The sequence below is a fragment of the Melospiza georgiana genome, chromosome 26 (genome assembly GCF_028018845.1).
Source record: "Melospiza georgiana isolate bMelGeo1 chromosome 26, bMelGeo1.pri, whole genome shotgun sequence".
NCBI classification, from domain to species: Eukaryota; Metazoa; Chordata; class Aves; order Passeriformes; family Passerellidae; genus Melospiza; species Melospiza georgiana.
The window spans coordinates 2,382,116-2,408,683 of record NC_080455.1 but is presented as its reverse complement, the minus strand read 5'-3'; the positions used below and the strand labels follow the sequence as shown (position 1 = coordinate 2,408,683).

At 52.5% G+C, this 26,568-nt stretch overlaps 1 protein-coding gene across 1 annotated transcript; it reads left to right on the top strand.

The window, feature by feature from the left end:
* The first annotated feature begins 1,402 nt into the window (after window positions 1–1,402).
* On the top strand, window positions 1,403–26,233 carry FZR1 (fizzy and cell division cycle 20 related 1). Its single transcript, XM_058040927.1, has 14 exons — window positions 1,403–1,475; window positions 13,051–13,190; window positions 13,561–13,686; window positions 13,911–13,974; window positions 14,732–14,859; window positions 15,255–15,337; window positions 15,758–15,941; window positions 16,129–16,194; window positions 16,584–16,686; window positions 18,287–18,471; window positions 19,815–20,048; window positions 20,620–20,724; window positions 21,866–21,958; window positions 22,989–26,233. The coding sequence occupies exons 2-14, from the start codon at window positions 13,122–13,124 to the stop codon at window positions 23,028–23,030; spliced, it is 1,482 nt and encodes a 493-aa protein (XP_057896910.1). The 5' UTR covers window positions 1,403–1,475; window positions 13,051–13,121; the 3' UTR covers window positions 23,031–26,233.
* Window positions 26,234–26,568: the final 335 nt, after the last annotated feature.

Genomic DNA, 26,568 nt, shown 5'->3' with positions numbered 1-26,568 from the left:
TGAGGGGAGGCTCCTCGGGGGCTGCAGCTCCTCCCCAGGGCAGGCACAGGGGCAGGGGCTGAGCTCTGCTCTGGCACAGGGACAGGAGCCCAGCAAGGGCTGCAGCTGTGCCAGGCCTTGGCATGGAGCTCAGGGCAAGGTTCTGCCCCCCGAGGCTGCTGGGCACTGCCCAGGCTGCCCAGGGAATGGTGCCAAGGCTGCCAGAGCTGCAGGAGCTCCCGGGGCTGCTCAGGGTGGGGTTTTTGGGGTGGCTGTGCAGGGACAGGGGCTGGGATCAATGACCCCTTTGGGTCCCTCCCAGCTCAGAATCTATGAATGATTTTGTTCCTTCTCAGGACTGCAGCTATCAGGTGTTTCTTGTTGAAAATAACATACAAGGGAGCCTTAAAGAGAGACTTGATTGTTATGGGAGGCTGAGCTGCATGATTGATAACCCAGGAGTCCAAGGTTAATATCAGGGATTGCATGCAGCTCGCTATATTGCTGCAGTAGGGCCAGAATGGGTGGCTGTCCTGTGCAGGGTAACAGTGAGATGGTCACTGGTGTCACCAGAGCAGTCTGGGGGGAGGCACCCTCTGCCCCTCACAGGCACCCCGGGCCCCCTCTGTGGGCATGGGCAGGAACTGGGGGGTTCCAGCAGTGCTGAGAAGGGCACAGGGCCAAGAGTCCTCCTGCAGCACCTGCCCCAGCTCCTCCCAGGCCATGTGGGGCTGAGCAGCCACCCCTGCCCCAGTGCCCTCCCAGGAGGGGTTGGACACACAGCTGGCTTCCCCCACTCACCCCACGCCTCTCTGGGAAGAGCAATGGGGACCAGAGAGCAGGAATGGGGGAGGCACAGCCACTCTGGGGGGTCCTACACTGAGTCACAGACAATGTCTGGGGGCACAGGAATCCCAGGCCCTCTGGAGGGGCCAGGAACAACCCCCAAGAACCCAAGAGGCCCCTTAAGGACCCAAAACCCTTCCCCAGAGAACCCCTGCAGGGACCAAGAAACTCCCACTAAGGAGCCCCCCAAAGACCCAAGCACTCCGTTAAGGACTCAGGGAGCCCCTCAGGGACACGCTGAGTCCTTTCCCGGGATCCAGACGCGCTCCTAAAGCCCCTCAAGGACCAAGAGAATTCCCTCAAGCACCCAAGAACACACAAACACACACCCAGCGACCGAAGGAACCCCCCGAGGGCCTCCTTAAGGACTCCCAGGGCCCCTCAGCGCCCCAGCAGGGACAGACACACGGACACCGGGGCCGGCCGTGACGTCATGTCCCGGCGGTGACGTCAGCGGGGCCGTTGCCATGGCGCCGCGCGCCGCCGCTTCCTGTGTGTGTTCGAAGCGGCGGGCGGGGCGCGCTCCCGTCGTGCCCCGCGCGGGGGCGGGGGCGGCCGCCATGTTGTGCAGCGGCGGGGCCGGCGGGTGCTGACGGAGGAGGCGGAGCTGGGCCGGGCCGGGCCGGCTGGTGGCACCGGCACCGGAGCAGGTACGGCCGGGGCAGCGCCCGGGGCACGGTGCGGAGCGTGGCACGGCACGGCGAGGCGGGGGGCCTGCGGCAGCCTTGGGCGCCGCACTTTCCCCCGGGGGCTCGGGCCTGTGGGCCGGGCCGGGCCGGGCTGGTTGGAGGGGCCGGGCCAGGCGGGGCTGGGGCTGCCTTGCCTCCTTTAGTCCCTTTCTCCTTCCCTCTGTCCCTCGGCAGCCGGTGCCCGAGCAGCCCCGCTTCTCCCTCCCCGCCCGTTGCGGCCGGGGATGGGCCCGGTCCGTGCCGGTTCCTGCGGGCCCAGGCGGGCTGTGCCCCGTCACGGCGGGGCCGGTGAGCCCCAACGCTCCGGTGTGTTTGGTAACGGGCATCCCGCACCTGCAGCCGGGGCCGGGGCTGTGCAGAGCACCTGGGAGCTCGCGGTGTGAGCCCTTCGCTCGGTCCGTGTGTCCTCGCCCGCGGGGGAAAGACGCAAAAAACGGAGCCTGGATTAAGTCTGGGTTCCTGATCAAGTTGATAACACAAACGGTGACAGAGATTTCAGTGGTGTGGAGCTGCCAAGCAGCAGCAGGAACTTCGGCCAGCAGTCTGTTGTTTACTACAGCTCGGTGGATGTGCCCCTGCCCACCCGATGGGTCCGGGGGAGCTCGTTATCGCTGTGTGTTTCCTCAGGGTGTTTGTAACCTGTTGGTGACAGTTTGCACGTGGGATTTGTGTGCAGGATCAGCCTGAACTGAAGGTCCTCAGGTGGTGAGAAGGTTCTGCTGGGGCAGGGAGGTTTGGTCAGGTCACATTGGCGTCACCTCGGGAAGGTGTTGTTGGGTTCATGGCATGGAGGATTGTTTTCTCTTGATTTGTAGCTCTCTTGAAGGCTTTGTGCCCATTTTTTTGTGAGGTGCTGATTCTTCCTGTGTGTATTTAATGATTACACCCCAGTATTTTGTGCTGAAGCTTCTTCAGAGAGCAGTTGTGCTGTGTGCAACAAAACCTCACTGCAGACTTCTAGAACCTGAAGGAGCCGACAAAAAAGAAGGAGAGACTCTGTGCAAGAGCCTGGAGGGACAGGAGAAGAGGGAATGGCTTCCCACTTAGAGAAGGCAGGGTTAGATGGGATATTGGGCAGGAATTGTTCCCTGGCAGGGTGGGCAGGCCCTGGCACAGGGTGCCCAGAGCAGCTGGGGCTGCCTCTGGATCCAGGGCCAGGCTGGGCAGGGCTTGGAGCAGCCTGGGACAGTGGGAGGTGTCCCTGCCATGGCAGGGATGGAATGGGATGAGGTTTAAGGTCCCTTCAAGCCCAAACCATTGTGGGATTCTGTAATCTCGTGTTAGTCTGATTTTGGTTGTATTATTATAATACAGAAGCAGAGATTTGTGGGACTGTTGACTGAGGCTGTCATGTTTTGTAAATTCTGTGGTTTATGTTTGGAGTTTGACCAGGACACCATTGCACCTTTAGTACTTGAGGTGTTCTGATGAAGCAGAGGTTTGGATGCCTGACCTTTCAGTGAAGCTCTGTGGACAGGGCTGCTGGGGAATTTTTAATCTTTGCTTATAGAGCACTGACTTCTCCTTTACTGGAAGCCTCACCAGGGTGTGTATCTCTAAAACTGCTGCTTTCAGCTGTCTTTACCCACTGGGAAGTACAAGATAATTGGACACCAGTTTTCTGTGGATTTTTTGAAGGAAAACTGAATGTTATTAAAGTCAGTAGCCGTATGAAAAATGTGCTTAGACAGAGAATAGAAACTACTAAACATAAGCAAACAAAAAGCCATGAAGGTTCTGTAAGTTATTATAAAATGCAGACTCTGTAGCCTTTTCTTGTCCTTTTTTCTGCTCATAAGTCAGTCCTCTTTGAGTCTGGAGTGACTGACATGTAAAAATTTATTTAAAAACTTCCCTAAGATCCAAGTACTTCACTCTGTCCATCCCTACTTCCTTTTTCTCAGCCCCCAGGTTCAGTCCTGTGCCCAGTGTTGTTTCACTCGTCCATCAGTGGTTGCATGAAGGAGTTGGTGCCTCCTGAGCTGCTGACACAGAGCAGGAGCAGTGGCCAATGCCCCCAGAGCTGTGCAGCCCTGCAGAGGGGCCTGGACAGGCTGGAGGGCAGGGCAGGAAGGAACTGTCAGACCTTCAGCAAGGGCAGGTGCAGGATCCTCACCTGGGCAGGAGTGACCCCAGTGCAGGCTGTTCTGAGCTGCTGGGGCAGCTGCAGAGAGCCCTGGGTGTGCTGTGGACAGCAGGCTGGTCCTGGGCAGCCAGGTGTGCCAGGGCCAGGGGGATCCTGCTGTGCTTTGGGAAGGGCAGTGCCAGGGAGCTGATCCTGCTGAGGCAGATCTGGAGTGCTGTGTCCAGTTCTGGACACGAGGGATGTGCAGGTCCTCCAGTGAATGCTGCAGAGATGCTGAAGGGACTGGAGCATCTCTGTCTTCAGGAAAGGCTCAGTGAGCTGTGTCTGTTCAGCCTTGGGAGGGAACCTCAGCCCTCATCCTGTCTCAGTGCCTGCAGGGAGGGCTCAGAGCAGAGAGCAGGCTCTGCTCTGTGGGGCCCAGCAGTGGGACAAGAGGAAGGGGCAGGAACTCATAGCCAGGAAGTTCCATCTGAATTTGAGGAAGAACTTCCCTGTGCAGTGACTGAGCATTGGAACAGGCTGCCAGGGAAGGAGTGCAGTGTCCCTCACTGGAGATACTCCAGAAGTGTCTGGACACAATCCTGTGCCATGTGTTCAGGGATGAGGTGGGACCAGATGATCTCTGTGTTCCTTCCAACCTGTCCCACCCTGTGATTCCCTGTAACACTGGGCTGTGCAGGGCAGTGCTGGAGTTCCCATCCCTGCAGGGATTTACCAGACATGTGGATCTGGCACCTGGGGCATGGTTAGTGGTGGCCTTGACAGTGCTGGGGCAACAGTTGGACTCTGGTCTTAGAGGGCTTTTTCAACCTAAATGATTCTTTGAATCTACACAGAATAATCAAATAAGTCAATGTCTTCTAGGTGATTACCAAAATAGGTGTCACTGGTTGAAAGCAGAGCCTTTGTTTCTCCCGTCTGTCCAGTGACTTGTACAAAATGTTTGTGTGGGGAAAACTGCCTCCAGGTGAGGGTGGAAACAGAAGTGCTGTGGCTGTAACTGTCCCTCTCTGGAGGCCAGCAACTACCAGAGCTCAGCTTCTGTATCTAAGGGGAGTTCTGGGGGCCAGGCAGTGTGGAGACAACTGTGGGGTTTGATCAGGCCCTGCTTTGTCAGAGACATGTGTTTGGCACTGCTTATGTCCTGCACTGAGATGAAATCTCAAAGCAGAACATTGTAAGATTTGTACACGTCCTTTCCTTGGCAAGAAGTACCTTGGGGAAATCACACCCAGCCCCTTCCCCAGTGCAGGAATGAGCCCCCAGCCCCTGCAGAAGGGATGGGGCTCTGGGCTGTGCTGCCTGAGCACACGGGGACCAGCAGGAGCCTCTTCCATTGGCACATGGAAGCAGCAGAACTCGCTCAGCACTTGGTGTTTCTCAGAGCAGAACTCGCTCAGCACTTGGTGTTTCTCAGAGCAGAACTCGCTCAGCACTTGGTGTTTCTCAGAGCAGAACTCGCTCAGCACTTGGTGTTTCTCAGGCCAGATCTGCTGGAGCTGAGCCTGCTCTTCACCCCAGCCCCTGCAGCATCCCCAGCCAGCACAGCCAGGGCTGCAGGTGCTGCTTCACCAGGTGCCTTGGCCAATTACTGCACCTCTGAAACAGGAGTGTTCCTGCTGCTGCCTCCTGTTTGTTTTGCTTTTGTAGCAGATAAAGCTCTTTAAGGAGACTTCCTGTTAATTAGGGCCCTTTTGGCCCACGGGCAAGAGGTGCCATCAGAGTGACCCCGTGTGTGGTGCTTTGTTTCCCAGAGCAAGGCTTCCTGTGCTGCTGAGGGCTTCATGCTGTATTTTGTATTCCCTGGGAACAAGTGTGTCCCTCTTATTTACACAGCATCATGGTGAAAAGGTGAAATAATCACCACCTGCAAGCAATAAAAAGGAGGCTTAATAGTGGTGATTTTCTGAGAAATCCCCTGCTGAGTGCGTGGTTGTCATGTCTGCTTGGATGAGCTCTGTGCTGCCAAGAGACAATGGTAAGCTGCAGTGGGATGTGTATTGAATGAAAACGTCATTTATGAAGGTAAAATAGCAACCCTATAATTCTCCTGACTTATTAAAATCTGGCTGAGGCAAATTTGGAACCCCTCAGTGAGGGGCCTGGCTGCTGTGTGGCTGCACCAGTGGGGCAGCTGCTGGTTCTGATTGCTGTAGTTGCCATCTCTTGTATTTGAGTTTTAGTTGAAAGGTTGAAAATAGCCTGGTCTGTGGAGTACAGACTTGACTATCATCTTCACTTTTTATTTTTCTTTTAGCTGTGGAGAAAAAAGGGATTTAGAAAAAACATCTGTACTGAAAGCAATGGTGATGCCTGAACATCATCTGTGTGAGGGGCAGCAAGTGTCATGTTCCTCATGGGCTTTGTGGAGTGGCCTCTTCGAGGAGCACTTACTTGCATTTAAGAGCAACTGTTACATATACAAAAATCCTGGTGAAAACCTCTTGGGTTTGTAATGGTGTATTGAGAAGATTTATTAGACATTAGGAAGAAATTGTCCCTTGTGAGGGTGGGCAGGCCCTGGCACAGGGTGCCCAGAGCAGCTGGGGCTGCCCCTGGATCCCTGGCAGTGCCCACGGCCAGGCTGGACAGGGCTTGGAGCAGCCTAGGACAGTGGGAGGTGTCCCTGCCATGGCAGGGGGTGAAAGAAGATGAGGTTTAAGGTGCCTTCAAGCCCAAACCAGTCTGGGATTCTGTGATTAGTGCTGCCAGTGTTGATCTTTGCTAAAGACCCTTCCAAAGACAGATTTTGCTGTTTCCTGAAGGTCTTACAAGCCCGAGTTTCTGCTGGCTCGTGACAGTCCAGGCCACAAGCAGAGCTCTGTGTCATGAGCATTGCATCCTTGGCTCCTGCAGGCTTCCTGCAGCCTCGGCCAGCTGAGTGCCCTAAATTTTTGTGGTGTGCTAGTCAGAGTTTCTCTGTCATTGTGGTGGGATTGTGCATCACTTTGGGATGGTGGAGGTGAAGCTTTACCTGAGCTTCTGAAGTTATCATGGAGGGCTGTGGAAAGTCTTGAAGCTTGTCTGTGAGTGCAGGTGGAGGTACAGAAGGTCAAATGTTTGTCACCTCTGATCTGGATTGCAGGTTGGGCCTGTGCCTGTGAGGAAGGGGGAATATTTTCTGCCTGTGAGGAAGGAGAGATGTTTTCTGCTGTGGGAAGTGAAGGGAGGCACAGATCACTGTGCATTTCACTTACATCTCCAGCTTCTGTACTCCTGTCCCAGACTGAGTGCCTGAGTGCAGGCAGGAGATGCAGTCAGTGTTGTGGCTCTGCCCTTGAACCCTCTGCTTTCAAATGAAGCTGCAGTTCAGTTTGTGTGTATTGCTGGTCACTAAGAGTTGGCACTTTTGGAACAGGGGCACTGTAGGGCTGAGGGCAGTGAGTGCATAAAGGTGTTTGAGTGCCCAGGGCAGGAGGTGCTCAGCAAGATGCTCTGGAAAGGCAGAACAATGTGGAATTTTGCAGGACCTTCAGTGAAGAGCAGTCACCTACATCCTGTGCTCTGAAGAATACTGCTGTGGTGTGATGGCTCTTGCCATGTTCCAGCATCCTGGATTTTGGTGGTGTGTTGCATCTTCAGGAGTGTGAGGACAAATGGTGAAGATCCCATCTGACACCATAACACTGAGTAATTTTTACTTGTCATTAGTGTGATCTCTGTCATACAAAGCTGTGAATGTGCTTCCTTGATGAGGGCAAGGCAGCAAAAGTTGTAGTTGGTGTTGAAATAAAGCTTTAGCTGCTCCCATTGCATAGGGGTAAATAGCTGATTTAATAAATGCTTCTCACACTATACCCTAATAAATTGCTGGGTAACAAATTATATCCTTGTAACTTTGAAAAGCTAAATATTGGTAAAACACACAACTTTAACTTTTGGTGCTGTTGCTGATTTGGAGGGAGGCCAGTTCCTGGAAAGGTGTGCTTGGTTGGTGTAATGTTCCTGTGGGTTAAATGTGGACAAGCTCTGCCTGAGCTTGGCCAAGCACAGAGTATTTTTATTTTGCTCATTCCCAGAGGCTGTCCTGTGAAGCCTTGGCATTAATGCATTCCTGATAGTCTTGACTGTTACACAGCTCAAACCTATGGCCTGGCTTTTGGTGGTGGTGGTATTTTTTAACTCTTTTCCCTTACTGCTTGTTCAAAAGCCTCTAAAGGAATCCATAACTGGTAATAGTCTGCAGTACTCCAGGCTGAGGAGGAGGAGATGCCTTCTAAACCAGCCAGACCTATCAACCCTTTGGGGCCAGGTTAGGTTTTTTAGATGGTCAGTACCTGGAGCTGGCATGAGGAGGCTGCCAGGGATAGAGGAACTGCCACTTCTGCTGCCAGCTGAGGGCTTTGCCTTATTGATTTGCAAGTACTGTGATTTGGTTTAGTCAAATCAAAAGATGAATATTTTGGATGTGGGGAAGCAGGACATCCAGGTTTGATTTTGAGCCTGCTGGTCATAACTTGGAGGACTAAGTACTTGTTTAGTTTTCTCCTTAGCAAATGATGGGACCATTCCAGAGAGCTTGGAAACATTCAACACCTGAGTAGTGATGTGTTTTTACCTTAAAGCCTCTGCCATTTAACACAGGCCCAAAGAGCAGGCAGCATCTCTGGGTGTGGGTAGGCACCTGCTGACTATAAATTTGGGGTCTATTTAGGACTTCCTAGTAAGAAAAGCTCCAGGCAACCATTTTCAGACTTGAGATGGTTCAAAATAAAGCATCAACATAACATTGATGGTATTTAAGTTACCAAGGCATCCTTTACCCCTCCTCTTTGGCCCAGTGTAAATTAGGAAATATATTCAGCTTTACATCTACATTTACATTTACATCCTGTCTTTGGTATTCCAAGTCTCTCACTTTCATCAGCCCTTCTTGTGTTAAACACTTACCCACCCAAATACCTTCCAGAAGAGAAGGCAGATGAACAATTTGTGGAATAAAAAAGGGTCAGGAATCATCCAGCTCTTGAACTGCTTGAGCAGAGCATGTCTGAGTTGACAGAACCAACCTGCATCTCTTACACCTCCTTCAGTGTGTGCTGGAGAATCCAAACAGGTACAGCCTGCCTCAAACCACAGAAATAATTTTGCAAAATTACTGCCCTTGTTTCCCTGCCAGGCCTGGTGTTCTGCATGTTGACTTATTAAAAACATGCCATACCAAGAAAAAACACTTTTGTGTTTGAATGCATGAAGGTTGGGTCAATAAAAAGAACAAAAGGCACTTGTTCAGCACCCTAACTCTGCCTGCAAGTATTGTTCTGAAGGTAATGAGCTGTGAGAGAATGCAGCCAATTCAGAGACAGGACAGAAGGTGCATGACAAACATAAAGTCAGAATACAGATTCTTCTCACAGAATCCAAACCCTTCCACGAAATTCCACCTTTCTTCTCCAAGCATAAACTGCATAATTAGTGACAAAATGGTGTCTGAAGAATATGTAACACATGTAGCTCCTCCAGATCTTTTATTTCTTCAGCTTAAAGGGAACTTCAAACCCACATATCATTGGCTTGCAGAACCATTCCGTTTGGAAAAGGCCTCTAACATAACTCAAAGCATCCCCCAGCACTGCTAAGGTCACCCCTAAGCCATGTCCCCAAGTGCCACATCCACACAGTTGTTAAATCCCTGCAGGCATGGGGGTTCCACCACTGCCCTGGGCAGCCTGTGCCAGTGTTGGATCATGCTTTCCATGAAGAAATTCCTCCTGATGTCCCACCCAAGCCTCCCCTAGCACAGCTTGAGGCTGTTTCCTCCTGTCCTGTCCCTTGTTCCCTGGGGGCAGAGCCCGACCCCCACCTGCACTCTCCTGTCAGGGAGTTGTGGAGAGCAAGAATGTCTCCCCTGAACCTCTTTTGTCTCCAGGCTGAGCTTCCCTTCAGCTGTTCCTGGTGTTCCGGCCCCTTCCCCAGCTCCATTCTTCTCCAGACGTGTTCCAGCCCTCTTGTGAGAGGCTCAGAGCTGTCACCAGGGTGTGAGTGGGGCCTCAGCAGTGCCCAGCACACGGGATGGTCACTGCCCTGCTCCTGCTGGCCACACTGTGCCTCACACCAGCCATGGGCCATGGCTCCGTGCCCACCTGGGCACACACCAGCTCATGTCCAGCAGCTCTCACCCCAAGTCCTTCTGGCAAAGCCTTTTGTACCTGATTTGGGGGAAATGGACTCACTTCCACTCACTTCCCACGGACAAATTTAGAGACAGCAAGAGCATCCCACAAACCAGAGGTGCTCCCTGGCCTCGTTAGTGGCACAGGTTTTAGGGTGAAAACATCTCACTGTTCAGGTGCTGAACATTCACTGCTGTGTTCTGCCTCTGCAGTCTCTGTGTTGAACAATCTGTGCTGTGTTTCTCAGTGAAAGTTGTAGGTGAAATTTGGGCAGATGGGAACTGGAAAGCTCGACAGTCAAATGTGTTTCAGATGCAGAATTTAAAATGTCTCTTTGCTGTGTAACTGGATCTGGATCTCACGAATGCTGTGCTGAGCCATTTTGGGAGGACGCTTCAAATGTGTGGTGTTCCCTGGCTGATCACGCTCCTCGTGTGGGTTCTGCAGGCTGAGCTCTCTTACTCATGGTGTTAAAACAACAACACCCCAAAAAAAGAAAAGGGGGGAGGGGGCATTTTGTTGGACTGTTTCATTTGAGACACACATTTGGTAGCTTGTGGGTCGGTGAGGGTGGTGGTAAGTAAACTTCAAAACGAGTGAGAGTGTTTGATATGGCATGCACTAATTTTTATTTTCTAAATCTGCTTTATTAATAGCATCACAGACTTTTCTAACTTTTCACTGCAATTATGTCGTCTCTGACTCTGCTTCATTTGGTGGAAGCTGATCTCTGTTAAATTTGGGAGCTTTCTCCAGTTTTGACGCTGAAAGAACATATGGGAGTAATGTGTTAAATTAAAAAAGAGAAAAGCTTGGGGGAGGAGGTGGTAGAGGTAAGCAGGTGTGATCAGAACCAGCTTGACTGTCTATTTCAGGGATGCTCCTGTAAAAGTGTTGGCATGCTTAATGTTAAGGAAGAAAAGCATTTTAGCATTTGTAAAAAGTCCAAGTTTTGGTACTGAAAAATGGCATAGCTCAAAGAACCACAGGATCTCCTGAGCTGGGAGGGACCCACAGGAATGATCAGTGCAGCCCCATCCCTGCACAGCCACCCCAACACCCCCACCCTGAGCAGCCCCGGGAGCTCCTGCAGCTCTGGCAGCCTTGGCACCATTCCCTGGGCAGCCTGGGCAGTGCCCAGCAGCCTCGGGGGGCAGAACCTTGCCCTGAGCTCCATGCCAAGGCCTGGCACAGCTGCAGCCCTTGCTGGGCTCCTGTCCCTGTGCCAGAGCAGAGCTCAGCCCCTGCCCCTGTGCCTGCCCTGGGGAGGAGCTGCAGCCCCCGAGGAGCCTCCCCTCAGTCTCCTGGGCTGCAGCTGAACGAGCCAAGTGCCCTCAGCTGCTCCTCAGCCCTTCCCCAGCTCCGTGTCCCTCCTCTGGGCACTCTCCAACAGCTCTGGATCCTTCTGATCTCGTGGTGCCCAAAGCGCCCCCAGCACTGGAGCTGAGGCTGCCCCAGGGCAGAGCAGAGTGGGACAATCCCTCCCTGGGCCTGGTGCCCCCAGCACAGGGTGGCCCTTGGGGCTGCCAGGACCCAGCAGTGACTCAGATCCAACTTGCACTGACCAGGACCCCCAGGGCCCTTCCCAGGGCGCTGCTCTCCAGCCTCTCATTCCCAGGCTGTCCCTGCACCCAGGGCTGCCCCATCCCAGGGCTGGATCCAACACTTGCCCTGTCAAACACCACATGGCTGGGGATTTCCCACTCCTCACATTTGTCAGGGTCTCTCTGTGTGTCCTCCCTGCCCTTGAGAATGTCAGCAGTTCCTCCCTAGCAAACCCCCTCAGGACCTTCCAGTCCGGCCCCCAAGTCACTTACAAAGACATTTGAGAGAGCTGGCCCTAAGGTTGAGCCCTGTGGAACCCCAGTGGTCACCACCTTGATATCACCCCATTTGCTGTACCTTTCTGAGGTGCAGGGCCATCAGCTCTGTGTGCTCTGCCTTGTTTTCAAGCTTATTTCACAGAGTATTGTGAAAGTTCATCACATCTTACTGAACTGCAGCGTGTGCTGCTGCACCCCTGGCAGCTCCTGACTCGCCCCAGTTTTGAACTGCTGAGCCCTGGGCAGGTCTGTGGCTCCTGTGGGAGCAGTGCAGGGCTGTCCTGAGTGGGGCTGTGCAGGGCTGTCCTCAGTGGGGCAGTGCAGCTGCTCCTTGGGCAGCCTCCTCCCAGCCCAGCTTTGTGTGCAGTTGCCTCAGGGATTTTACCACAGGTTTATATCTCAAGGCGCCTCCATTTGTGCAGCTGGGACTCTGGCCAGGTGCCATAAATGTTTATGCAATAACAGGAATGAAAATCCCTTTTTGTTCTGCACAGCCTCCAGATACCTGTGTGTTGTGGGAATTTGCTTATGTGTTAGGTGTACCTTTGCCTTTGGATATGTTTATCTAGGGTTGAAAGACCAACTTGATGTCTCCTCTGGTGTTTTTGTGCCCATGTCAGCTGTGGACAAGGCACTCCAGGTGTGTGATGGGTAAGGCTGGACCCTGGGGGTGCTGCTCTCTGCCCTTGGGGCTTGGCAAGGGTTGTGGCTGTGTATTCTCACGCAAGTGTCAGCTCATCTATTTTTTATTGATGCACATGTTAATTTACCAGGCAAATCTCAGCTATGAAGCAGTCCTGTCCTAAAAGATATGCTTAAAATATGTGCTTAAACGATGTTAGTGTTGCTTATAGATTGTATGAGTGAACAAGCTTTGTGCCAGCCAGGAGGAGGATTTGGGATAGTGCAGGCATCAGACATGGAATGTTCACTGGGACTACTAGATGCCTAGTGTGCCTCGTGTGTTCCTCCAGTGGGTGGTGGTAAAAGTCTGCAGTACTTCTGACATGGCTAAAAGCATCCCACCTCCAGCACTGCTCCTGTGCCCCTGACCTGAGCAGTGGGATCACAGAATCCCACAGTGTTTTAGGTTGGAAATTACCTTAAAGCCCATCTCATTCCACCCCCTGCCATGGGCAGGGACACCTTCAGTACACCAAGCTCATCCAACCTGGCCTTGAACACTGCTATGAATGGGGCAGCCACACCTCTCTGTGCAGTGCCAGTGCCTGCACAGGACAGGCTGCAGGTTCCTGGAGTCTTCGTGCCCATGTTCTGAAGGATTGCCAAATTGTGCTGCAGGGCCCAGGGCAGTCCCTGCTCCAGGTGGGGTGAGGTCCTGTCAGACACAAAATTCTGGCTGCCTGCATTCTTCAGTGTCACACAAGTTTGGCGCCAATGCTCTGCATAGGAAAAGTGGTCTCAAGTTCAAAGAACAGGCTTAGGAGACTTTGGAGAGGCTGTTTCAGCAGGGAGCAGTGTAACATTTTGTTGTTCTCTCCTGTCTGTTGCAGCACACGAGTTACTGCTTGGACTTCACAGACAGAAATTCCTGAGCTGGCTGATCTCTGCAGCCATTCCCACCATGGATCAGGACTATGAGAGACGTCTCCTACGGCAAATCAACATACAGAACGAGAACACAATGCCTTGTGTGAGTACACATGGGCTCGGGCTCACTGCTCTGTTGTCTGTCTCACTTGTGACTGTTTTCCTGGAGCTTTTGAGAGGCCTGGCACCTCCTCAAAGCAAACCACAGTCTTTTGTTTGGTTGTGAGCAGGTGTGAACTCCTCAGCTGTTCTATGAATACCCAAATAGCTTCACTTTAAGAGAGCTTTTGAATATATGACCTCAGTTCAGGTTGCAAAAAGGGGTGAAGATATTTTTGTGGAGTTCAGTGATACCTTTTTAATACATAAACTCAGCAACTACAGGTGTACCATAAAAAAATTGAGGCCTAACAAACTAACCAACTCTGGGGCTTGACAAGGGTAAGGTCAATGTCTTTTTTTCTTTAATTCAGGTAGCAGAGATAAGAAGAACCTTGACACCTTCCAATTCTCCAATGTCTTCTCCTAGTAAGCATGGTGACAGATTCATTCCCTCAAGAGCTGGGGCCAACTGGAGCATCAACTTCCACAGAATAAATGTAAGTTTTGCTCCCTTCTCCTGCAGCTCAGCCTTGGAACCAAGGGAGCGGTACCTTTTGTTATGGCTGACATGATTGCTCTGCTTACCTTCTGCACCATGCTCTTCTGCTGCCCCACAAAGAGTTCCACTGAGTGTGTTCTCAAACCCCATGCTCCCTGCAGTTGCTGTTTCACCACACACCCTCAGGTTTCTCTATGGTGATGGCATATTTCTCCATTTCAGGAAAATGAAAAATCACCAAGCCAAAACAGAAAAGCAAAGGATGCTACATCAGACACTGGCAAAGGTGAGATCACCCTTCTACTGCCTGGCAGTGCCCAGAGCTCTGAGTGCAAACTGCTGGGGAGGTTAAGGCCATGCTGGCACTCTCATGCTTATGCCAAAACTCATGCTGGTGTTTTGGGAAATGCCCACATCATGAGTGAGTACCAGCTCACTGCTTTTGATGGGTGTCTGGATGCAAGAGGCTGAGTCTATGCCTTGGTTTATTGTGTCATGAAATCACTTTCCTGATGGAGTGAAAGGAGGGGAAACTTGCTACACATCTTGATTCTAAATGGGGGGCCCAGGCTTATTAAGAGACTCTGTGAGAGTACAAGTTGTAGAATCCCAGACTGGTTTGGGTTGGAAGGGACCTTAAAGCCTCTCTCCTTCCACCCCTCCATGGCAGGGACACCTCCCACTGTCCCAGGCTGCTCCCAGCCCTGTCCAGCCTGGCCTTGGGCACTGCCAGGGATCCAGGGGCAGCCCCAGCTGCTCTGGGCACCCTGTGCCAGGGCCTGCCCACCCTCACAAGGAACAATTCCTGCCCAAGATCCCATGCATCCCTGCCCTCTGGCAGTGGGAAATCATTCCCCCTTGTCCTGTCCCTCCAGGTCCTGTCCCAAGTCTCTCTCCAGCTCTCCTGGAGCTCCTTTAGGCCCTGGAAGGAGCTCTAAGGTCTCCCTGGAGCCTTCCCTTCTCCAGGTCAGGCACACATGATCCTGATACTCCCTGCTATTCCTGCTCTGAGCTCTCTGCTCTGTGCCTGTTTGGGTTTACAGATGGCCTTGCCTACTCTGCCTTGCTGAAGAATGAACTCTTGGGAGCAGGGATTGAGAAGGTGCAGGACCCCCAGACAGAGGACAGGAGGCTGCAGCCATCCACCCCAGAGAAGAAATCCCTCTTCACTGTGAGTTGGTTACTTGCATTAGCACCAGTGGGGGTTGTGTGTGGGGCACAGGGCTCTGCCAGGCTGCTCTGCAGTGAGTTGGTGTTGGGGCTTGGCTGAGATAAACTGTTGAGAGCAAATGTGGCCTGCAAAGGGAACCTGAGTGTGCAGCAAGCAGTGTGCTTCCCGTGTTTGTGCTGGCAGGAGAGCTGTGTGAGCCAGGCTTTTGGGCAGCGTGGTGAGTGGCCAAATCAGGCTGTTGGACTTGGAGTGTTGCTGAGGGGTTTTGTATGGTTTTGGAGCACCTGGGAAAGGAAACAGTGGATGTTGGAATTAGCTTGGCACCAGTGCACGTTGGTAGTGATGCCCCAGGCCTCGGGCATAGCAGGGTCCTCACCTGGTGTTTCTTTATGCAGTACTCACTCAGCACAAAACGCTCCAGCCCGGATGATGGCAACGAGGTCTCACCCTATTCCCTGTCTCCTGTCAGCAACAAAAGGTAACACTGATCCTCTGCAAACTAAAAGAAGGGAAGGGCTGGGATAGAGGGGACAGAGGGTTCAGTGAGGTTCTCTAGGACTTCTGCCTGAAGCTCTAAAATAAATGTGAATTTGGTTTGGAAATCTGGAGAGATAGTAAATAAAACAAATTCTGAGAATGTCTTCCGATGCCCACCCTGTCTGTGTGCTTGACATGTCTTGGTCAGCTCTCAGTAATCAATTTACTTCATAGCTCCTTTGTAGGAGCAGAACCTAATTCTTTCCAGTCTTGCTGCTGAAAAAGGGTTGTGCAGCCTTTTTGTGTCTGCATTTCTATAGAAACTTCAGAGTGCTCTATAAAGAGTGGCTGCACCTGTGCCTCCCATCTGCTGTGATGTGCAGATTCCTGTAATTGTTTTTTTATCTGTTTTTGTAAACAGTCAGAAGCTGCTAAGATCACCTCGAAAACCAACTCGGAAAATCTCCAAGATTCCTTTCAAAGTGCTGGATGCCCCAGAGCTGCAGGACGACTTCTACCTGAACCTGGTGGACTGGTCCTCTCTTAACGTCCTCAGCGTTGGCCTTGGGACTTGTGTTTACCTGTGGAGTGCTTGTACGAGCCAGGTAATGGTCATGAGCGTCTGAAGATTGAATTGCCCCTTGATGTAGGGTTTTTCCAGCATTCTAGGGCTATGGAATGTGCTGTGTGAGGGCTTCAGCACTTGTCACGCTCTATCCCAAGCACAGCTGTGGTTTGTGGGACAGCCAGTGTGACAAAGGCACGTCCCTTACCCCGTTCCTCTCTCTGAAGGTGACGCGGCTGTGCGACCTCTCTGTGGAAGGCGATTCCGTGACCTCCGTGGGCTGGTCAGAGCGGGTCAGTATGACACTGTCACCAGGGACAGCTGGCACATGGGGCACATAGGCATTGTCATCATAGCTGTAGTTAGCTCCCTGAGCTGGTTTTTCTCTGCTAAAAGGGAGGGGATGGAGAGCAGCCTCTTGTATCTTGAGGTTCTCCAGGCGTTGCTAAGAGGAGTGGGAGGGAGAAGGAGCCAGTTTGTTTCTTCAGCTCTTGACAATAAAATGTTACAATAAATATATTCCAGACAGGCTGCTTGGGCCTCTCAGTAGGGAAAAACATGTCAAATGGAAGAACTCTGGATGCTTTCCATCCTGTGGGATTTATGTCAAGTCTTCTCCTCAACTTTCAGTTTTCTGCCTGTGCTTCCTGGCTGTGCTGATCCTGGCTCTCTGTTTGTGCAGGGAAACTTGGTGGCCGTTGGCACTCACAAGGGCTTTGTACAGATCTGGGATGCAGCTGCAGGAAAGAAGCTCTCCATGCTGGAGGGACACACAGCCAGAGTTGGTAAGGAGTGGGGAAGCAGAGGGTTCTGAGGGGTCACTTCTTCCTGATGGAACTTTGTTAGCCAGGGATCTGCTGGAAATAGGGAACTCAGAGTACCAGGTTTGATATTTATCCCCTGCTGTCCTCTTGAGCAGGTTCAAAATATTATCATCTCATAACTCTGCTGTTCTGATCTCGGTGTGATGGTGGTTGGGTGTTGCAGCAGGTGTTTCCTCCTTGCTTGAGGCTTTTTGGGTTTGGTTACAACATCTCTTCGCTGCTGCTGGCTTCCAGTTTCAGCTCTGCTGGCAGCTTCACACTGAGATTTCCAGTTCCCTTTTTTGGAGGGCTGGTTTTTTCTACTCAGAGATGTTGTGAATCTAAGCTCTGGGGCGAGATTTGGGAAATCCATGCACATTCCAAGATGTTTCTGTGCTTTACTGCACTGTGAAGTGAGGTTGGTAATACCAGCAGTCAGTTTTTTCAGGGAACCTCTATTTGTGCCCTGATGTAGGACTCCAGAGAGTGGATGTAAAGGAGGCCTGCAAGGAGTGCTTTGAGGTTTGTTAGGGTCTTTTTTTTAAACCCTGGCAGCTCTGATGGCTGCATTTTGCTTACCAACTGCTGCAGGACTGGAAAGGTTGGACTTGATAATGTGGCCAGCAGGACCAGGGCAGTGACCATCCCTCTGTGCTGAGCACTGCTGAGGTCCCCCCTTGAACCCTGGAGTCAGTTTTAGATCTCTCACAACAAGAAAGACTTTGAGGGGCTGGAGCATGTCCATAGAAGGGAACAGACCTGGGGAAGAGACTGAAGCACCAAAAGCAACTGAGGGAGCTGGAGGGGCTCAATATGGAGAAAAGGAGGCTCAGGGGGACCTTGTGGCTCTGCACAGCTCCTGACAGGAGGGTAGAGCCAGGTGGGGGTTGGGCTGTGCTCCCAGGGATGAGAGGGTGTGCCCTCAAGCTTGTGCTACAGGAGGTTAAGATTAGATATTGGGAAAATTTCTTCACAGAAAGGGTTACAAATCATGGGAACTGGCTGCCTCAGGCAGTGGTGAAGTCATCATGCCTGAAAAGTGTTTAAAAGTCATGGGGATGTGGCACTCAAGGACATGGTTTGGTGGTGAACGTGGCGGTGGTGTGTCACAGACATTTTTATGGAAAATCCTTTCCTTAAGATTTTTCCTCCTGAGAAGTTGAGAGGCCTCAGGAACAAAATGTAAATATTGATTATCTGCTGCTGTGGGATGCAACAGGTGGATCTGTGATTGTCCCATGTTGGTTTTTTCTAATTAATGGCCAATCACAGCCCAGCTGGCTCAGACAGAGAGCCGAGCCACAAACCTTTGTTTTCATTCTTTGCTATTCTATTCGTAGCTAGCCTTCTGATGAAATCCTTTCTTCTATTCTTTTAGTATAGTTTTAATGTAATATATATCATAAAATAATAAGTCTTCTGAAACATGGAAGCGACGAAGATCTGACTCCCTCATCCAAGAGCCGCTGTGAACACCGTCACAGTGGTGCTGAGTTGAGGGTTGGACTTGGTGACCTCAGAGGTGTTCTGCAGCCTCAGTGGCTCCTGAGGCACCTCTGAGGTTCTGTCCCTGGTGGTGCAGGCGCCCTGGCGTGGAACGCGGACCAGCTGTCGTCCGGGAGCCGGGACAGGATGATCCTGCAGCGCGACATCCGCACGCCGCCCCTGCAGTCGGAGCGCCGGCTCCAGGGACACAGGCAGGAGGTCTGTGGGCTCAAATGGTCCACGGACCACCAGCTCCTGGCCTCTGGAGGCAACGATAATAAGGTACATTCCTTCCAGGGGGTCATGGGAAATGGCACACCCCTTTCTTTCTAGGGCGAGGGGAAATGTTGTCAGGTTGGATGTTATTATATCATTGGAGGTGTTCACAACCAGGCTGGACAGGATGTGCTGCAACCTGGTCTAGTTGAAGGTGTTCCTTCCCATTGCAAAGGATGGAACTAGATGGGCTTTGAGGCCCCCTCCAGTCCAAGCCATTGTATGATTCTGTGCTTACGGAAAAATTTCTTCACTGTTAGAGTGGTTAAGCATTGGAACAGGCTGCCCAGAGCAGTGGGGGAGTTGCCATTCCTGGAAGTGTTCAAAAAACAAGTGGATATGCAATATGGTTTGCTGGGCACGATGGGATTAGGTCAAAGGTTGGACTCGATCTTAAAGGTCTTTTCCAACCTTAATGGTTCAGTGATTCTTTAAGGATGTGTGGCCTCTCTGAAAAGGACTTTTGTTTTGGTTGTTGGACCATGACCAAACATAAATCATGCTAAGCTTCTACTCAGTCTTCTCTTCCTAATAAAATGAGAAAGGCAAGTTTAATTTTGTTTCTGTATTTGGCTAATTAAATCTCTAGCTTGGCTCAGGGGGTTGAGCTCAACAAAGCCACTGCTAAGCTGCCCTTCCTGGCTTTGTTTGGGTAGTGTATGGTCACGTTTGTTGCAGTAATGTTTGTATGCAGCAGGAAGCTGAGGTAGAGCTCTGTGAGTTCTCATACCTGGAGCACAGGCTTGCAGCTCACTGAGCACCATATGGGAGAAGCATCTGTCACAAAAAAGCAGGTTCCAAGCCCTTTGGAACGGGTTGCTAGGTAGGGAATGTGCCCAGTGCCTGTGTGACAGCATGGTTGGACTGAGTTCCTCCTGCTCAGAATAACTCCTAATGAGCTGAGCAGATTTCTGGGTGTGTTCTGGAATGATACAGCCAGAAAGACAACAGCAGGGTCTGAGGCCCCCTTCAGTGTCACTTCTTTAGATTTATTCCCTTATCTTAGGGCCTGTTCCTGCCACATGGCCTGGGGGTAGGACACTCCTCAGCTGAGTGTGGTGTCAGGGTGGGTGTGACTGCCCCATCCCTGAAGGTCAGATGGGACTGAGAGCAGCCTCGTCTACTAAAGGGTGTCTCTGCCCTTGGCAGGGATTTGAACTAAATGAGCTTGAACCAACCCAAGCCATTCCATGATTCTGTGAAGTGCAGAGTGGAGCTGTGCATGTCTGAGCAGAGCTATGGGAAGTCAGCTTGTTGCCCAACTGGCCTCATCAGTTCCCTTGTGCCTCATGGGTGTAGTGGACACATGACTGAAGCACAGGTTTGATCATGTCTCTTCTCTCTGCCAGCTCCTTGTCTGGAATCACTCCAGCCTGAGTCCTGTCCAGCAATACACAGAGCACCTGGCAGCAGTCAAGGCCATTGCCTGGTCCCCACACCAGCACGGGCTGCTGGCCTCAGGGGGGGGCACAGCCGACCGCTGCATCCGCTTCTGGAACACGCTGACAGGACAGCCCCTGCAGTGCATCGACACCGGCTCCCAGGTGTGCAACCTGGCCTGGTCCAAACACGCCAACGAGCTGGTGAGTCCTTCCCTGTGCTGGGGAGTGTGGGCAGCATGAGCCAGGTGTGCCCAGGTAGGCAAGGAGGCCAAGGGCATCCCGGCTTGTACCAACCAGGGTGTGGCCAGCAGGACCAGGGCAGTGACTGCCCCCCTGTTCTGGGCACTGCTGAGGCACCTCAGGTGCTGGGGTCAGTTTTGAGCCCCTCACAACAAGAAAGACGGTGAGGGCTGGAGCATGTCCAGAGAAGGGAACAGAGCTGGGGAAGGCACTGGAGCACAAGGCTATTGAGGAGCAGCTATGGGGATCCAGCCTGCAGAGAAAGAGACTCAGGGGGCACCTTCTCTTCCTCTAACAGGAGAGTGCAGCCAGGTGGAATTCAGGCTCTTCTTCCAGGTGACAAGCACAAGAAGAAACGGCCTCAAGTTGCACCAGGGGAGGTTTAAATTTCTTCATAGTGGTCAGGCACTGGAATGGGCTGCCCAGAGCAGTGGTGTAGTCTGTAGACTGATGGACTTGATGATCTTGGAGGTCTTTTCCAGCCTTAACAATTGCATGATTGTATGATTCATGTTCCCCTCTCCCCTTTCAGGTGAGCACCCACGGATACTCCCAGAACCAGATCCTCGTCTGGAAATACCCCTCGCTGACCCAAGTAGCAAAGCTCACAGGGCACTCTTACCGAGTCCTGTACCTGGTGAGTGATGGCCGTGGCTCCTGCTGTTCACCTGGCTTAGGTGTGCCCAGCTGGCACCCAAAGCAGCAGTGCCAGTGGCACCATAAGCTGCCTGGGCGGGAATGTGAACGCTCCCCATGAGCAGTGCAAAACTCTGACACATTTTCTGTGCCTGCAAGGGACACTTGGATTTGCTGCTATGGAAATGTGAGGCTTTGTTAATGATAGTAAAGCCTGCCAAATTCTCCTAAGGAAACATCTGAGTTTTCTTCTAAGAAAACTTCTGAGCCTAGAGAAGAGAAGGCTCCAGGGAGACCTTCCAGTGCCTCAGAGGCTCCAGGAGAGCTGTAGAGGGACTTTAGAAAAAGATCTGGAATAGCAGGACAAGGGGGAATGGCTTCAGACTCACACAGGGCAGGGTTAGATGGGATACTGGGAAGAAATTCTTCCTGTGAGGATGGGAAGGCCCTGGCACAGATTGCCCAGAGCAGCTGTGACTGCCCGTGGGTCCCTGGAAGTGTCCAAGGCCAGGCTGGACAGGGCTTGGAGCAGCCTGGGACAGTGGAAGGGAGCAGGATGAGATGTGTTTTAAGGTCCCTTCCAACCCAAAGCATTCTGGGATTCTGTGATTTTATGGAACACAAGCTTCTCTCATTGCTCCCAGAGGACTTCACACCTCTTCACTGATGACTGCTGCCCAGGGAATTAAACATTTGTTGTGGGTAATCCTGATCCATCTCATGTCTGCTGTTACTGTTACATGGTGGTGTCAGCAGTTCATGGTGGAGCTGACAAATGCTGATAATGTTTTGGGAGGTAGATTCCAATGTAAGCAACCAATACAGCCAGAAAATCCAGTCAGATCATCTTCCTACCTTCAGGCAGGTTGGTAATCCTGGGAGGAACAGCCTCAGTTACACATGGCTTGGATTTCTTAGCGCAAATATTCTTTCCACAACACTCCCCCCATGTGTTCCACAGCTGCACCATAAGGTGCCAGGGCCCAAATTGCCCCTGAGGCTGCTGAGGCACCTGAAAGTGGAGGTAGCTGGCTTCTACCACGTGTAGGAAGGACAGTTAAATCTCTCCTGCATTCCAACTAGGTCTTGTTTTCAAGCCTCAAAAATGTGACAGGTGCTAAAGGTTGTTGTCTTGTCCTTAGGCAATGTCCCCTGATGGGGAGGCCATTGTCACAGGAGCTGGAGACGAAACCTTACGCTTCTGGAACGTCTTCAGTAAAACTCGCTCGACAAAGGTAAGGCCAGGCATGGGGCAGCTGCCTGGGGCACCTCAGGCCACACTGGCTCTGCTCTGCTGCCTCCTGCCTGATCCCTTCATGCAGATCAAGGGCTGGGGCAGTGAAGGATTCAACTTTGCTGAGATTTAAGTAAAAGGTTGCCCTTTGTGCCCAAGGCTGGTGTGACACAACATCGCTCTAGGCTGGTCCAGTGCTGCTGAGCACAGCAGAGCAGCTGAGCCCTCGGGTGACAGCAGGCTGGGAGAGCTGGGGGTGTCCTGCTGAAGAGAAGGTTCCAGGGAGACCTTACAGCTCCTTCTAGTGCCTAAAGGGGCTCCAGGAGAGCTGGAGAGGGACTTTGCACCAGGGCCTGGAGGGACAGGACAAGGAGAATGGCTTCCCAGTGCCAGAGGACAGGCTTAGATGGGATATTGGGAAGGAATTGTTCCCTGTGAGGGTGGGGAGGCCCTGGCACAAGTTTCCTAGAGCAGCTGCGGCTGCCCCTGGATCCCTGGAAGATCCAAGACCAGATTGGATAGGGCTTGGAGCAACCCATGGCAGAGGGTGGAAGGAGATGAATTTTAAGGCCCCTTGAGGCCCAAACCATTCTGTGATTCCATGATTATCCCCAGGTTCTTTACAGAACTGCTCAAAATGGGGGTTTGGATGAAAATGGGATCATGGATTCTGCCGGTGATAACTTGGCATAACCAAAAGCAGATTGTGTCTGATGCTCTGAGAGCTTTCTTGGATCCCTGGCAGAGGGGTTTGGAGGAAGGGACTGGGGCAAGGTGGCATTGATCCTGGGGGTCCCCCAGTTCTTGCCATCTCTGGGATACACCTGCCTGCAGCGCTCTGGGAATGGCACTCTGACCAGCTGTGCACATGCTACCGTTTGAAAGAAACCCATGGGAATATTTATGGTGTTGGACTTTGATTTGTGAGCTGGAGTCATGCCCTGAGCTAGAGATACCAGGTTAAAAACAAACCAACCCAGAAGCATGTGGAGTAACAGCTATTCACCCCCTGCTTTGTGTTCCCTTGTCAGGAGTCTGTATCTGTGCTCAACCTCTTCACCAGGATACGATAAATGCCCTCCCTGTGCCCCGGGAACCTACAGCCTGACATTCCAGGATCAGACCACTCCCTCGGCGTGCATGGACCTCCGGAGCCCAGCCAAGGGGAGGGAGAGCTGTGGGACTGCAGGAGGACCCAGCTCATTAAATATGTGCTTGTGACCCACAGGGCTGGGCAGTATTTGGGATGGGGTGGGGAGGGGAGGGAACTGCCAAAGGTTATTGGATTCATCCTTCATTAAGGGAAACGGGTACAAGGGCAATGTTAACCCTGCGTCCTCCGGCCGTCGGGATGGTGCTGGGCAGGACTCGTGTGACATGGACCATTGAGGCTGGACTGAGGCCATCCCCCCTGCCATGGTGTGCCTCCTGCAAGAGAGGAGCCTGTCCTTGCTGCTGTGGGAAGGGGTTTGACGTGCTGCTCTGTGTCCCAGAGTGCCATCTCTGGAGGCAGGAGCCAGCCAGGCTGCTCCGGTACAGCTGCTGCGAGGGGCACAGCTCCAGGCTGGGCATCTAAGGGCTTTGTTCATAGCCTGGCATCCCCATTCCAGGAAGAAACTGGAGAACTGCCTATTTTCCTTTTTTTTTTTTCATTTTTTCCCCAAACAGGTACTGTAGTACTTGACATGATCATTCCATAAGACAGCTTGATTTTTTTGGGCATGCTTGACAGCTGCCTCTGAACAAATACACTTTGGGGCTCTAGACTTTGGAGGAGACTTGAAAAAGCTTCACCTCTAAGGGAGCAGATTCGGGAAGTTCTGCAGTTGCTGTTTCATCTTCTGGGCTGATCCTGGGAGTTACCAGAGAGCAGAAGCAAGGACTTTATAAAAAAAGAAACCCACCCAACCACCTGTGCATGTGGAGCTTCCTTTGGTGCTGTTGTGTGGATGCCTTGCTCTGGAGTCTCCATGAGGCCAAAAGCAGTTGGGATGTGTTTGAGAAAAAAAATAAATCCTAAAGATATGATTTTTGGGGTGAGCAGGGCCTCTTCTGGCTGGAAGAGAGGTTCTCCTGAAGCAGGGCTGCAGCATTGCTTTTTTGTTATCTCCAAGTCCCACACAGGGCCCTGCTGTTGAGTTTTGGTGTGTGGTTTGGGGTTTTTAGGTTGTGTGGGACGAGAGTTCTGGCTGGTATTGGAGCCCATGGGGTGTATCACAAATGCTCTGTGTGTGTGTGTGTGGTGCTTTTAATTTAAGAGAAGCTGTCAGGCTGCACAGCCTGTTCCATCTGACCTGTGCCTGTGCCTGCCCAGGCCCTGCCTGCCTCCTGCCTTCTCCCAGCATTGCTTCCTGTTCCCATGTGCAATTCCCTGGCTGTGTATATAGACTTGTCTTCTCCCTGTAGATTGAATAAGTAATGCTTTCCCTTGCTTTTTTTTCCTTTGTTATTTTGTCTGCTCTCCCTTCTTTCCCTAAAACCAGGTGGTAAGAATATGATTGTCTGTCCCCAGTCCCACCAGTATCCTTAGGGTGAGCCAAGGTGTGAGAAGGCCAGTACAGCCTGGACCACGTGTGCCACCACACCCGTGCCTGTGTCACACACACTGGGAGTCACTGGTGAGGAGCTGGTGCTGGGATCAGGCTGGCATTGCTGTGCCTGTGTCACACACACACTGGCAGCCACTGGTGAGGAGCTGGTGCTGGGATCAGGCTGGCATTGCTGTGCCTGTGTCACACACACTGGGAGCCACTGGTGAGGAGCTGGTGCTGGGATCAGGCTGGCAGTGCTGTGCCTGTGTCACACACACTGGGAGCCACTGGTGAGGAGCTGGTGCTGGGATCAGGCTGGCATTGCTGTGCCTGTGTCACACACACTGGCAGCCACTGGTGAGGAGCTGGTCCTGGGAGCCCCCTGGCAGCTCAGAGGCCCACAGGCCCCTTTGTCATCTCACAGTCTCACTTGCCACCAAAATTAAATTACCGTGGAGTTTCTGAAACACTGTTTGAGTGCAACTGCTTTAGTGTAGCTCTGGCCATGGGATGTGAAGCATGGTTTGAAGTCACCCCCGGGCCTGTCTTGTGTTGTTTGTTCCACTTGTGGCCACTGTTCCACATCACCGTGGGTTGGGAGCACCCCAAAGCACTCCGGAGGTGTTAAATTAAGTTGGATCATTCAAGTGAGGAATGGGTTTGAAGTAGAGGGTCACCTGCAGGAAGAGATGGTGTGTTGTGGGTGTCATCACCTGGGGAAAGGGCCGTTCAGGGGGGCTGGGGAGGCTGGTGGCTGTGCTGTGGGTTTTCTTGTTGTGGATTGCCTCCTGCTAAATAGCACTGTGCAGACCCCCAGGACACACTGCTTTCTCCTCTGGGAGGGTGGAGGTGCTTGGGCTGGGGGTGCACAGGAGGGCTCAGCCCGTTCTGGAGCAGGAGGGAGCAGGGCACCCAGCTGGGGTGTATGGTGAGTGTGGTGATGTTTGGGTTCCCCAGTGCCCTGGGACTCCACAGGAGTGGAATTGCCTCTCCCCCTGTGATGGGGGAACTTCAAGGAGTCCCAGAAGATGCTTGGGGGAGTGGCAGTGCTGTGGGGTGGGCAGTGCCAGCTGGGCACTGCAGCCACTGCCCAGTGCTCCCAGCTGCACAGCAGGGGTAGCTCCTCATTGCTCTGTCCCCCACTATTGTCCCTTCTTGCCAAGGACTCTCCCAAACTGCATCTTGTGTGTACATCTCGCTTTTCTGTCTGCCTTGGGAGGAGGTTGGCTCGTGGTGGCTTCTCTTACTGCACTTGGCAGGGGGGCTGGTGATTGCCAGGCCAGGGTTAGTGATTGCCAGGCCAGGGTTAGTGATTGCCAGCCAGGGTTAGTGATTGCCAGCCAGGGCTGTTCTGTGGCCACACGTTTGGTGGCAGAGCATGGCAGGAACGGGCTGCTCACCCTGAGCTCGCTGTCAGCCCAGTGCTGCCACCTTCTCTGCCTTGCTGCCAGGCAGGGGCTCCCAGTTGTATGCGTGTGCAGGTGGGTGTGTGCAGGTGTCTCAGGGTGTTACTGTCACTGTCACCTGCTGCTCAGGAGAGAAAAGGGCACAGCTGAGGTGATGTGTCAGTGTGTGTGATCCGTGGGCACTGGCTCGGGCACAGGGTCCTCCCAGAGCTGCGTGACAAAAGTCTGTGGCATCGTTGTATCGCAGGTGTCATGTGATGGAAAACAAACATGGAGCACGCTGTAACCTTCATGTAAAGCAATTGAACTGTCATTAAACAGGTTATGAATTTACTGGGATTGGTCTCCATGGCTCCACTTTGCTTCTCCACAGCAAAGGGTGCAGCAACTCCCCAGGGTCCCCACCCCACCTGTGCAGGTACCAGCTTTCTTGGCACAGATCTCACCTGGTTTATTGCTCCCAGCTTCCTGTTGCTGTTTGCTTTCCTGCTGCTGGGAAAGGGCACGGCCACCCTGCCTGCCCTGCCCTGTGCCCCAGGCATGGCAGGAAGGACGAAAAGGGGTCCCTGGCCTTGGTGTGGGGCAGTTGCCAGGGTATACCTGCAGTGAGGCTGGGGGTGCAGAGCCCCTCAGTCCTGCTGTCCCCATGCAGGTGGGACCCTCACATGGGGGAC

What these genes read in the sequence shown, in the direction of transcription:
- FZR1 (XM_058040927.1), top strand. Translation starts at nt 13,122, where the DNA reads ATGGATCAGGACTATGAGAGACGTCTCCTACGGCAAATCAACATACAG. An exon ending in TACATCAGACACTGGCAAAG is followed by an intron (nt 13,975 to 14,731) that starts GTGAGATCACCC and finishes TTGGGTTTACAG; the next exon opens with ATGGCCTTGCCTACTCTGCC. An exon ending in CTGGAGGCAACGATAATAAG is followed by an intron (nt 18,472 to 19,814) that starts GTACATTCCTTC and finishes TCTCTCTGCCAG; the next exon opens with CTCCTTGTCTGGAATCACTC.